This window comes from Netta rufina, assembly GCF_964035555.1.
Source record: "Netta rufina genome assembly, chromosome: 12".
Classification (NCBI taxonomy): Eukaryota; Metazoa; Chordata; class Aves; order Anseriformes; family Anatidae; genus Netta; species Netta rufina.
Genome location: NC_140135.1, coordinates 6367407 through 6379813, shown reverse-complemented (window position 1 = coordinate 6379813; position 12407 = coordinate 6367407). Strand labels below are relative to the sequence as shown.

At 54.7% G+C, this 12407-nt stretch overlaps 1 protein-coding gene across 2 annotated transcripts; it reads left to right on the top strand.

The window, feature by feature from the left end:
• Positions 1–9362: 9362 nt before the first annotated feature.
• Positions 9363–11812, top strand: LOC311213994 (BTB/POZ domain-containing protein KCTD12-like). Of its 2 annotated transcripts, none has more exons than XM_084294356.1 (2): positions 9363–9508; positions 10636–11812. In XM_084294356.1, the coding sequence occupies exon 2, from the start codon at positions 10660–10662 to the stop codon at positions 11548–11550; it is 891 nt and encodes a 296-aa protein (XP_084150482.1). In that variant the 5' UTR covers positions 9363–9508; positions 10636–10659; the 3' UTR covers positions 11551–11812. The 2 variants fall into 2 exon arrangements, with proteins under 2 accessions (XP_084150482.1, XP_084150481.1); XM_084294355.1 differs by having other exon boundaries at positions 9363–9533.
• The last annotated feature ends 595 nt before the right edge of the window (positions 11813–12407 follow it).

Below are 12407 nucleotides of genomic sequence, written 5' to 3'. Positions count from 1 at the left end.
TGGTCTCACCAGATGCTGGGGGAGGACCAGGGCTGCAGAGAGACCCACACTGATGGTAGCTTCCAGGTGGAGCCTGGCCCTGCGAATATGCCATGTGCATGACGCAGCTTTGTCCTGTGCTCTTCCCCCTAGAGGGATTATATGTGGGGTAAAGACAAAAAAAAAAAAAAAAAAAAGGAAAAAAAAAAAAGCAGCAATTTAGCAATTTTAGCTGGGTTCAGAGCAGTTTCATATGTCTAGAAAGGATATAGCAGCATAATCAAGATTTATGAAAGAAAGGAAATATTTTAGGGGAGGCCATTTGTTCTGTTCTATATCCCATAAAACCTCCAGAAGTTATTTGTCGGTCGATGCGACAGCAATGCTCAGGTGGAGCTCGGGAACAAAAGGGCAGTGTGTGAACCAGGAGGCAGAGCATTAAAAAGCACAAAGCAACGTCTTCTCAGGCCAGATATAATTGCCCTGGGGAAGTAAGTCACTGCCTTAGGATCCGGGTCAGCCAAATGGCTCCACAGTTTACAAAAACCAATCTGAGTTTATCTAAAGATAACCCGGGAGGGCTGGACTCGGTGGCCGTCATCCAGGCATGGGCAGCATCTTATCTGGAGGATCGCATTGACGCATGTACCACTCCAGCACTAATAGAGCCACGGTACCAAGAGAGCATCCAGCATTTGCTGCTGATGGAGGAAATAAATCAGGTCAAAAGAATCACTGGTTTGTTATGGGGAGGAGAAGGGGGTTATTTTGCCCGACATTCTTTCATAGGAAATTCTCATAGGGTGATTTTGGATTCCTCCAGGCTTCTTGCTTGACTCATGGGCTTTGTCACAGCTTCTCCTGCTTCACTTCTTGCTGAGCATCTCTGCTCTGCTTGGGGTCTCAGAGCCTCCCCACATCCCAGACCGCCCTGGAGCCACCCCACAGCGCTCTGCTCTGCTCCTGCTCTGGCCGTGTAGTGCTCGAGGTGTGGAGATTGCTCTGAGAGCTGGGAAACCTTCCCTTCAGCTCACTAAGAGAAAGGAAACGGGATGTAAAGAAAACAAGGGTGAAGAGGTGGGGCCTATCTGGCTGCAGCTTTTTGGAGTGTTCACCACAGAGCAGCAGGACTCTAACCCTAACCAGTTTGGGAAATGGTGAGCAAACCCTAGGCATGTCCTGAGGTGCTTGGAGAATCCACCTACCCAGGAGACAGGACGGGGCAACAGCTCTGCTTCCCCACAAGGCATACAAGGGATGAGGGACTCAGTCAGGGTGGTGTGGGAGATGATTTTTGCTCTGCAATCCATAGACCAGCCCGTTCAGCATCTCCAGTGCTCTCCCAGAGGGACCTTCACCTTTCTGTGTGAGCATCCCCTGCTGATTTCAGCAGACCCTGAAGTCACGAGCAGCAGAAAGGACTGCACATCCTCATCCTCCCTCTGCATCTCTGCTTTTAGGGGATGCTCGCTGAGAGCTGGACACGGCACAGATCCCACTAGAGGGTGCTGCCCAGCTCTGCTGGGAAAGCTCTGCCTGCTCCTGGGCCTCCAAGCCTCCTCATTCATCTCCAGCACAGCGAGCACTGCTATGGATTGCTGCTGGCAGCGGAACAGAAATGCCCATCTTTAGTTTATGGACCCACTTTTCCTTTTATCTCTTCCCTCAAGTCAACACAAACAATAAAGCAAGTGAGTCCAAACAGGGAATGGAGCTCACAGGGCAGCTCACCTTGCATCCTGCAGGATGGCAGCTGGGAGCACAGCTCGCAGGAGAGCCTCCTCCTCCTCTCAGTGACCTGTAACACTACCAAACAGCCACAGGTTAACCCGTCCATGCACCACCTCAGATGATTGAGTCCCTTCTCTTTCCTTCCTGGGGCTGTACCAGGCACCGCTTCATGGTGGGTGATGCCCTGGGTGGGTGCACAGGCAGCTGGAGACCAGGACTGCACAGCGAGCAGGATGCTGACACCCTGACCATGCTGTGCCTTTGGGGAAGATAAACTGCAAGCCCGTGTCTTCGCATAAGCACTAAACTCCCATAAACAGCACCTGCAGCAGCTGAGAGGAAAACATAGACCAGCCCTTTGACAGGTTCTGCTCATGAATGTGGCATCCAGCGGTGACAGATCTGGTTGCCCTTTTGCTGACAGGAGGTCCGTGCAATGCCAGAAGGCAATAAACCGTGTCACTCTGCAGAGGATGGCCCCTCTGTCCTTGGTTTCTAAATCCAGTTGCTTCTAAATCGGCGTTGCTGTGGGTGAGACATGATGCCAAGCCTTTATTGGCAGCAAGGGACGAGCTTTATGAGAGAGGAGGTAATGAAGGGTAAAGGATGAGGGGAGGAGAGCCTTGTGGCTCAGGTGGTGGCCCTGGTCCATTTCCTGACTGTGCCACTAGCAGAGGTGGCTGGGAGTTCTCCAAGAAAATGGAAATCCTGAGTCATAGGCATCAGAACTTTTTGTCAGGACAGCAGTTTTGAGGGACATCTCCCTGGTGAAGCTGTCTTCACCTCAAAACAGAATAACTGCTCAAAGGCAGCATGTCCCGCCCCGCGGCGGTTTACATACGACAAAGAGACACACACCTGCAGAACTGAATTCACATCAAGGACTGAACCGCTCAGGCCGGGGAGATCTCATATTTTGTGCATGGAATAACTCCAAGGCGTCTTGGCTTCTGCTCAGCGCCAAACTGCAGCATTGCTGAGAGCGATGCTCTCGTTGCAGGACATTACCTCCCTGGTCATTGCCACTCCTCCTGTCACCTTGGGGACACCGCTCACCTCTCTGACTTGGGTCCTCAGGACTGCAGGATGAGGACAGTGATCCCAGCTGGCAATTCGGGTTGCAGTTACGCCATAGCAGAGATTAATTTTTATATGGGAGGTGACAGTGGCTTTAGGTGAGGGAGAGGAGGCATGGGGTAGAGCAAGGCCACTAGCAAAATGTTGGTGGAGGGTAGAGCCATATGCTCCAGACAGATGTGTTACTGGGTAATCACAGCGAGCTTCTTTAAATTCCTGCCTCCAATTTTATGCCCGTTCAGCATTTTATCATGCTTCCACAGCCATGGTCCTGTGGCTTTAGCAGCTGTTGTGCTTTTGGCCCAGCGCCTGATGCATTCATCCCTCCAGAGGGGGACGTGATCCAGCATCTTCCTCCTCAAGCTCCCTTAAATATCGAGAGTGTGGACAAAGACACTTCTGACACTCAGGAGGGAAGGAAAAATGAAAGGATAAAACTGATGCTGCCCAGAGCTGTGGAGAGGGCCCCTTGCAGGTGCAGGAGAGGTGGTGGCAGTTTGGTGGCAGCCTGTCCCCCGAGACCTCTCACCTGTCCCACAGACTGCCCCTGGGACCTCGGTCTGTAAATGCCACTTTCTCCTTTGCAAGGGGAAAGGAGGTCACTGACCCGTGTTTTGACATTTTTTTTGATAGAAATTGTTAAACACCATCATTATTTGTAGAGGCTTTTTGCAGAGGTGCTGGTGTGCGGGTTGCCTAGCATTGCCATGGCACCGTTTCTGGTAATAATTTAAGCTAAAAACGTGGCAGGGCTGGCAGCCAAGCGTTTCAGGCAGGTGATGCGAGGGCAAAGCCTGAGTCACCTGTTCTAGCAGAGGCATGACCACTGCTGGCACTGTGCTCGCTATAGAAACACGATGGCAGGTACTCAGATGCCAGGAACAAATACATTCAGATTTCCAGCAGATCGCTTTGTGGATGCTTTAGGCACTAGTTAAACCCACTCGTAAAACAGCTCCTAAGTGGCGTTTTGCTCCGAGGGGAGCAAGGTAATGCTCGGGTGGGAAAAGAGTCAATGAAAACAGCAATGAGGCTTGGGTGAGGTGAGCAGACAAAATGCCTCCGTCATGCCCAGAGCCCGTCTCCTGCCCACCCCTGCTCCCCAAAGCCCCGAGCTGCATTGGGGAGTGCCACACGATGGGAAGCCCACCCCAGGAGATGTGGTACCCTGAGCCTGGTGGGCTCAGCCCTTTCTGGGTCCAGCTGGGGAGAATTTAACCAAGTTCTGTCCATCATTATTTATTTCCTCGTAAGCACCACGCTGCTGTGCTGCGATGGATGGTGCTGTCATGGTCCCATGCGCTTTCCCTTGGCCTTAAGGGCATCATACAGGCTGTGACAATAGTGCCTGTGCTGTGCGTGCTGCAAGCAAGGCTCAATTTTTAACGCTGAAAATTAACACAACAGCCTATAGGAGGAAGCATTGCCCAGGGGTTGAAGCACAGGCATGGAAGGGCCGGATGGTTTGGGGTTTCCTTCTGCTGCATGGTACTGGGAGGATAAAAACAATGCACACAAACCACGGCCATGGTGCAAAATTCAGGTGTGATTGTCCAGAACTTCTCCAAGTTCTGGAAACTGCTGCTGAGCCTAGAAAGGAGGCATAAACCAGCGAGCCCTGCTGCCTCCAGCAGCACTGGATGGGAAATGTTGGTGGAAAGGCTGATCTACACATACTGGAAATGTGGTCCCGAGCTGCTGCAGCCATCACAAGTCTTGTTCACAACCAAATACCTGCAGGTCTGTTCACGCTGACACTACGTGCAAAAAAAAAAAAAAAAAAAAAAAAAAAAGGAAAAAGAAAAAGAAAAAAAAAGTAAAACAGTCCTGCATCAGAAGGGGAAGAACGCCTCACGCTCATCACAAGCCTGACGGAGCTGTGGGCAGGAACTTTGTCATCACAGACGTGTCTTTGCAGTGACACGTGTGCTCCTATCGCCCTTCCGTGATTCGCAGGCTGTCCGCACACCATGTTGAGCCGATGGGATTTTTTTTTTTTTCTCATCTTCAGCATTAACACAGGACCAAAAACATGTCTAAGCTGGGAGGAGGGGATTTCTCTGAGCTGAGAAGAGCAGAGTACGGGAGAGTACAGGGGACAAGAGGTTGCTCTGGGGTACCCTGAGCTTGCTGCTGTGACCTGCTGCTCAGCATGGAAACTCCAGCAGTCCGGAGAGAGTCACAACAGCTCCCTCCCCCCAAGTGCATCACCATGCTGTTTCCAGACCCACATTCCAGAGCGCCTTGCTTTCCCTTGTGCTCCCCCACCCTCGTACGGTCCCATCCCCAAGCTGGGATGCACCGGGCAGCCTGCCGGTACGCTTTGCAGAAAACCTGGCTGTGAAACAGGCATGGGCTGAAGCAGATCCCTCCTTTCCCTCCGCACCCGCACCAGCACCGGCCTCAGGCTGCTGCTCTGCCGAGCCAGATGGCATCCTCACCCCGGGGCACCGCGTTGGCAGAGCCCGAGGAACAGCCTGCCTGCAGCAAGGCTCACGTAGCTGCCTCCCGCAGCCCACCTGCATCCACCTTGGTCGAGACTTTGGGTCTTTTTCATCTTATCGCGTCTCTCTGCTGTGTGATGCAAGCTCGGGGCGTACTGGGTAACACCTAAAAACATCCTCGGTGCGTGAAAATCTGAGCGTACGTGGGAAGTTTTATAGCAGGGGCTGTTTCCAGCTCACTGAGTGATCCGCATCCTAGAAACACAGCGGACGGGATGTTTGTTTTTGCAGAGCACCCGAGTGCCTACATGGGAGCGATGCTGCCATAAGGCAAAGGCCACGGTCGCTGCTTAAGCAAAAGGCAGAGCTGGCAGGGGTTGGGCTGGAGAATTTGGGGGAGAAAATCCTCCTGAACAACCTCAGGGAGGGCAAGGCAGAGAAACACCTGAACCCTCTTCCCCTGGGCAACAATTCCTTAAAACCAAAAACGTGGTGAAATACTCCCGAGCCTGCTTCAGCATCCTTCCCCGTGGAACAAGCTCGGACAGCACTTGCCGAAAATTTAGGGAGGGCTGTGGTCCGACATCACAATTTGAATTTGCCAGCTTGAAAGAGGTCACGGAGAAAAGGTGGCGTGAGGCGTCCCTGCTTTAGGGATGAGCACTTTCAAGGTGTCCGTCCAGTCCCTGACTCCAGATGGTGAAATGAGATCAGTGTCTATGCGTGTTACTGCTAACAAAAACTGCACCAGGATGGGAAAGGAGCTCCCGTGACGTATTTCCATCGTCCTGGAGTCACTGGTGGTGATGCTGGTTTGTGTCTTCCTTGCCAGAGATGATCCTAGAAAACCCTCCCGCGGTGATGACACCAAACCAAAACCCTGAACCTCAGCAACTCCCACATTTCGGGAGGAGCTGGCAGCCTGGTCCCCATCTGTTACTGATTTGTAACTGCACTTTGCTGCAGAGACATCCGAGCTTCCATAATGAAAAGCCAATTAAAGCGCACCATTAAGCTCAACCTTTTTCCTTCCTTGTCCAAACCTATCTGTCACAGAAAGGACACAACGACTGTAGCACAAGTTGGCAGACACGGCTAAAAATGGGGAAGGTAAGATGTGTAAGTAAATTATTGAAATGCCAGCCTGAAGTCTCACAGACACAGCAAATGGGACGGCGACAGCCGGGGCCAGAGACAGGCGGCCGCTCACCCTCTGTTCCCAGAGCTGCAAAGCCACCCGAGCTCCCAGCAGAAGCAGATTAAACACTTTTTATAGAAGCTGGCAGTAGCTGAAGGCGAGGAGCTGAGGCTGCCCCTGGGATGCTGGGGGCATGCTGCTGATTTCTGGGCACCTGGGGGCTGGGTGGGTGCTGCATCCTCCTGCCTGCACAAGGGGAGCAACCCAGGGATGAGACCGCCTGCGACCCTCCGGTATTCTCACTGACACTTGGAAACCCCACGGTGGGATTTAATTAGCCCGTGGAGCGGGAACAACAAGAGGAAAGCTGAAAGAAGAGCTGCACGGAGGAAGAAGAGAGAAGAAGATCCCTGTGCTCTGCCCTGGTTTGTGAATTCCAGCAGAGACCCAGCAGAACCCAAATCCCTCTGTGCAATCAGCTGGACACTTCTGACCTCCAGGAAATACGGGATTTTTCCTCTCATAAATATTCCTTCCTCGGCTGGCGTTTTCACCCTGTTATCTCCAGATAAGAAACTGATTGAGCAGATGTAGCAACGTCAGTCCTCTGACAGCATCCCCGCAACGTGATGTATCACGAGATCATCACCAGAGCAGGGCGCATAACTGATTATTTTTTTTTATTACTTTGGCCTTCCTAGCTGACAAAAATATCATGGAATGGAAAAACGCATGCCTTATTTTTATAGTCCTTTCAGCCCTTAAAATACACATTTAAAGACCTTTCAAAGGGTTTTGGAGCAGCACAATGGGATTTTAGCAATGCTGGGGGTGGCTGCAGGGGGCAGGACCCCCCAGCCTGCAGATGAGGAGGTCACTGCAAGGCGAAGCGAACTGTGCCCAAGCTCAGAAAACACGAAGAGCTGGAAATAGCAGCCAGAAAGCTACGCCAGTGCCTTCCTTGCAATCACCAGACCACATTCTCAGTAAATAGCAGAGTGGATGCAAACAAACACAAATTAAGCCCATTCCTCCCTTCTCCTGGGATGCGGATGAATCATGCTGCACTGTTGTGGTTGATAAAAGTCCTCAAGAATCCAGAGAAGGAACCGAATCCTTGTTCCCTTCATTTTTGGAAGAACTCGTAACAGGCTGGATCAAGAAACCTCTTGGCAACTTCTTCTGAGCTTCCAGCCCCCCTCGTTGCCTCCACGGCCCCAGCTGTCCTCCATTCCTCCTCAGATCCTGCTTCAGGTTGCTCAAGCCGTGCCAGCAGTGGACTGGGTGATTTCCATATCATCTCATGGAAACCTTTGCACCAACCCAGGTCTTGGCAATGCAGAGGATGGTGCACTAAAGCACGTGGTCGGGAAGGTTGCTGAAGGCAAAATGAGTCTGAAAGATGGACCCCTCTGGTCCAAGGGGTGTCTGGAGGAGGCCTGAACTCCTCCAGGCTATATTGGCACAGACACCAGGTAAATTCACACCTTGATGAGCTTGCTGCAAGGCTGGAGCCATGCAACTGAGCTGCTGGAGCCAAGTACGGCTCCTCTGGGGCTTCCCAAGACCTCAGCACCCACACTGCCACCCTGCCAGGAGTATTTTCTGCGAGAAGCCTCCAGCTCAGTCCCCCAGGGCAGCCTTGCTCCTGTAGCCTTCCGACAGCACTATCAAATTCAGGTTATTTTTAGGTTCGTTTCCTAAGGAAACAAGATTAATAGGATCCAGATCCAGGCACGCCTGTGTGTTGTGTGTGAGGCAGCGTGCCTCTGCCTCTGCTCTCCCCGCATTTTGGATTTTTGGGGTGATTTCAGCTCAGTTTGGCGGAGCACTGTTGATTCTCCAAAAGGCCCCTTTCTGACCAACCTGGGGAAAAGAGGGAAGTGGGCGGAGGAGAAGCTTAATTTAAGTATTTCCAGCAAATAAAGGTTAATGCACCCACCAGAGTGACCCCCTTTCCACACAGCTCAGAGCCTTTGTCCTTGCTGCCCTGCTGGGTCGTAACACATCGCAGAGCTGCTCACATCTGCCCAGGTCCCAAAGCTCCACAGCTGGTGTCAGGAAAGGTTTTGAGACCCTGCCACCAGGATTTTGGCCAGGGAGAAGCACAGAGATTGGTACAGAGAGGTATTTTGTGTGTCTTTTGCTTTTCTGCAAGTCCGCAATGGGCCAGGTGGGTGAGAGGGAGGATGGCCTCAAGTACTGAGCCATTCACCTGGAATAGGGATGGGGTCACTGCATCTTCTGGAGACGAAGAGTTGCAGCCCAGCAGACCTAAAACTTGTCTGGGAAACGTTCAATGAAGCTGCAGCCACGTAGGATCAGGCCTCCAGAAAAGCAAGACAGAAATACACCGGGTCTCACCCTGACCCAAACTTGCCCGCAGCCCATTTTCAGAGCGGATGCTCAAATCCCTGTTGAGCCCAGCACCTCCATCACCCTAAAATTTCAAGGTAAAAAAGGGTTACGGTGTTAAAAAGTCCCTTTTTCTCCTTTTTTTTTTCATTTTTTTCATTTATTTTTTTTTTCAGTGTGGGGCAGCATTATGTTCAGGGTCTGATCGTCAGGTGGAGTAGAAATTCCACCATCCGCCCTTACAAAACTCAACGTCCATAAACTCCCAGATAAAGAGGGTCGGAAGCTCTGTCGCAGGCAGATTTTTTAAGCCGCTTCCAAAAACTTTTAGGAAACGGGCAGAGACTGTAGCGTCGCTGCCCACTACCATTTCTTCTCGTCTTTACAGAAATCCGGATTTCCCAGCAAAGAGACGGATTCTGTCCTCGGGGCTTTGCAGGACGGGGAGGGGGACGAGACAGGGCTCCCACCCTCCGCACCTGGGGACGGGAACGGGGGTCCGGGGGGGGGCAGAGGGGGGAGGCGGGGAGCGAGGGCGGGCCGGGGCCGGCCGGGGGAAGGCGCTCGGCGCATCCCCGGCCATAAAACGGCGGGGCCAGGGCTGGGAGTGCAGAGCGGAGCACGGCACGGAACGGCACGGCACCGGGCACGGCACCGGGCACGGCACCGGGCACGGCACCGGGCACGGCACCGGGCACGGCACGGCACGGCACGGCACGGCACGGCACGGCACAGCACAGCACAGCACAGCACCGGGCTCGCAGCTGCCCAGCACCCAGCGGAGGTAACGGGGGCGGCGGGGAAGCAGGGTCGGTATCCGCGTTTTATTATTTTTTATTATTATTTTTTTATTTTTTATTATGATTTTTTTCCGGGCCCTCCCATCCCGTCCTCTCCCCCTGCCGGGGGTGTTTTGTGCCCCCTCCCTCCTTCCCTGCCGCAGCCCCCAGCCGTGACAAAGGGCTCCTCGGTCCCGGCCCTGCTCCAGCCGCAGCGGGTGCACGGCCCCTGAAAAGAAGACCGAGGGCTAAAGATGGATTTAGGGTGCTGGGAGCCAGGAGAACCTCGCTGATCCCTGTCCCGTCCTTGCAGGCTCTCCCCTTCCCGAGCTGCTCCTCGCTCACAGCTGATTTCCACCCAAAATCGCCCCGCTACGAGCTACAAGGAGATGCTCGGCCACGAAATGCAGCCCCAGCTCTCCCTGCCCAAAAGTGCCCGTGGAGTTTCGTCCGTGCCCTCCAATTTCCCTGCAGTTTGCTTTCGGGTTCCCTTTATGCTGCTCCCCCGAAGCCGCGTGGCAGGACGTGGGGATGGTGCAAGGCTCACTGCTGATTTTTGGCTGGGGGACCCATCCCCGCAGGGAGCACTGACCCCAGAGCTGCAGCAGCATCGTGCAGGGCAGAGCTTCAGGGCAGCCCTGAGATCCCGCAGGGATCCCCCTTCCTTCCATGGCCCCAAATCCCTGGCACAGTGCATGGGCTGGCTCGGGACCCGTCTGCTGAGCCGGGTTTATGTAAGCACTGATCTGTGGTGGCCGGAGATGTCAAAGGACCAGCTCGCCTTTGGGAAACGCACGAGGCTCTGCCAGCAGCCCGGCGTTTGCCTTCCCCCAGAGGACATCCCAGCCTCGCTCCCCTGCTCCTCAAAAGCACTCGATGGAGACCCGAGGCTGAGCACCGGGGGAGAGGAGGGGTGTCCTCAGACCTTCCCTTTGCGTGGCATGGAAAAAAGGTGGTGTTAGACAGTGCTGCTTATCCCGAGGGCTGGGGATCAGAGATGAGAGCTGATTTCCAGGCTCCCAGGGGGACAGGGGCCGGATCCTGCGCCGCTCATTGATAGAGCAGGGGCGTTGAGCTGGCTCAGGACCCGCTGGCAAGCTTAACGCGGGTGTGTGGCTGTTTTCTCTCGCAGGTGGGAAGGCAGCGGTAGCTCACGATGGCCCTGGCGGACAACGCGGGCTGTGCCAAACCCAGCGAGGACTTCCCTTTCCCCGAGATCATTGAACTCAACGTGGGCGGACAAGTCTACATCACCCGCCACCCCACCTTGGTCAGCGTGCCGGGCTCGCTGCTCTGGGAGATGTTCACGCAGAAAAACGTCCGCTCCTTGGCCCGCGACAGCAAGGGACGGTTCTTTGTGGATCGGGACGGATTCCTCTTCCGCTACATCCTGGATTACATGAGGGACCAGCAGCTGGTGCTGCCCGACCACTTCCCCGAGCGGAGCCGCCTGCAGCGGGAGGCCGAGTACTTCATGCTGCCGGAGCTGGTGAAGATGCTGGCCCCCAAGCTCAGCAAGCAGAACTCGCTGGGAGACGACCCGTGCCAAAGCGACCCCGAGGAGCTCTCCCCCAGCGCCGACGCCGCACGCAGCCTGGCCCCCACCAGCTCCACTCTCCCCAGTGCCACAGCCAGTGGCCCCGGGGCCACAGTCATCACCGGCACGGGTGCTGCCGGCCCTGATGCCCGCAGGGCTGGGTTCATCACCATTGGGTACCGGGGCTCCTACACGCTGGGCAGGGACAGCCAGACGGATGCCAAGTTCCGCCGGGTGGCGCGGATCATGGTCTGTGGCAAGACGGCGCTAGCCAAGGAGGTTTTTGGGGATACCTTGAACGACAGCAGGGACCCGGACAGGCCCCCGGAGAGGTACAGCTCCAGGTACTACCTCAAATTCAACTTCCTGGAGCAAGCCTTTGACAAACTGGCTGATGCTGGCTTCCACATGGTGGCTTGCAACTCCACGGGCACCTGTGCCTTCGCCCACGACCAGACAGATGACAGGATCTGGACCTCTTACACCGAATATGTTTTCTATCGTGAGTGACACCAAAAATAAACACCCACCAAACACCAACTCTCCCTTTCCTCCCCCGTTGCCTTTAGAAGGTAGACGTCCGACCCCCGAATCCCAGCATCCCCCCTCTGCCTCCTTTTTGAGTTCATTCTTGGGTTTTTCCCCCTTCCTTCCTCCACGTCGAACCCGTTCGGCTCCTCGTAGCGGCTGCTGACCACCAAAACCTCCTTCCCTCTCTCCGACTTCTGCAGTAGCTCCCAGCCCTCCCCGGATGCGTGGACTTGGACAGTGCTGCGTGCGCGGTTTTTTTGGGGTGGGAAGGGGGGGGGGGGACACGCCGAACTGTGCCGGATGAGCTCGTGATAGATGCTGAACTCGGCTCCCTGCACCATGCAGGGACGTGCTGCAGACGAACCAAGGAGCTCAAGTGTTGGTTTAAGGACACGGAGAAAGGTGGGGAGTGGAGGGGAGGGGGGGCGAAGCCTCACAGCATGGATATATTGCCATTAGCCCCTGTAAGCAGCTTAGCCTTTAGACTGTCAGTGCTGGGGAGGGTTAGAGGAAGGCGCACCCTGTGCTGGCAGTTCTGGTCCGAAGCGTCGCTGCTGCCCTGGGATGCCTCGGGGACTTTTTTTTTTTTGGGGGGTGGGTAGGGGCTGAGAGATGCTCTGTTCATGCCTACATGGAGGGAGGTGGGCGGGCGGGGGGAAGGCTTTTTACTGTAGGGTGTCAAATGCTTGCACATCCCTCGAGCTCATTGGAGGGCTGCCCAAAAAACAACCACCTTCGCCTCTCCTGCGGCGCGGGCTGCGGAGGGATGGGGTGGGAGCACACCAGGGGCACCCACTGGGCTCAGCTGCAGCTGTGGCTTCATGGGCTGAAGGGAA

What these genes read in the sequence shown, in the direction of transcription:
- LOC311213994 (XM_084294356.1), top strand. Translation starts at nt 10,660, where the DNA reads ATGGCCCTGGCGGACAACGCGGGCTGTGCCAAACCCAGCGAGGACTTC.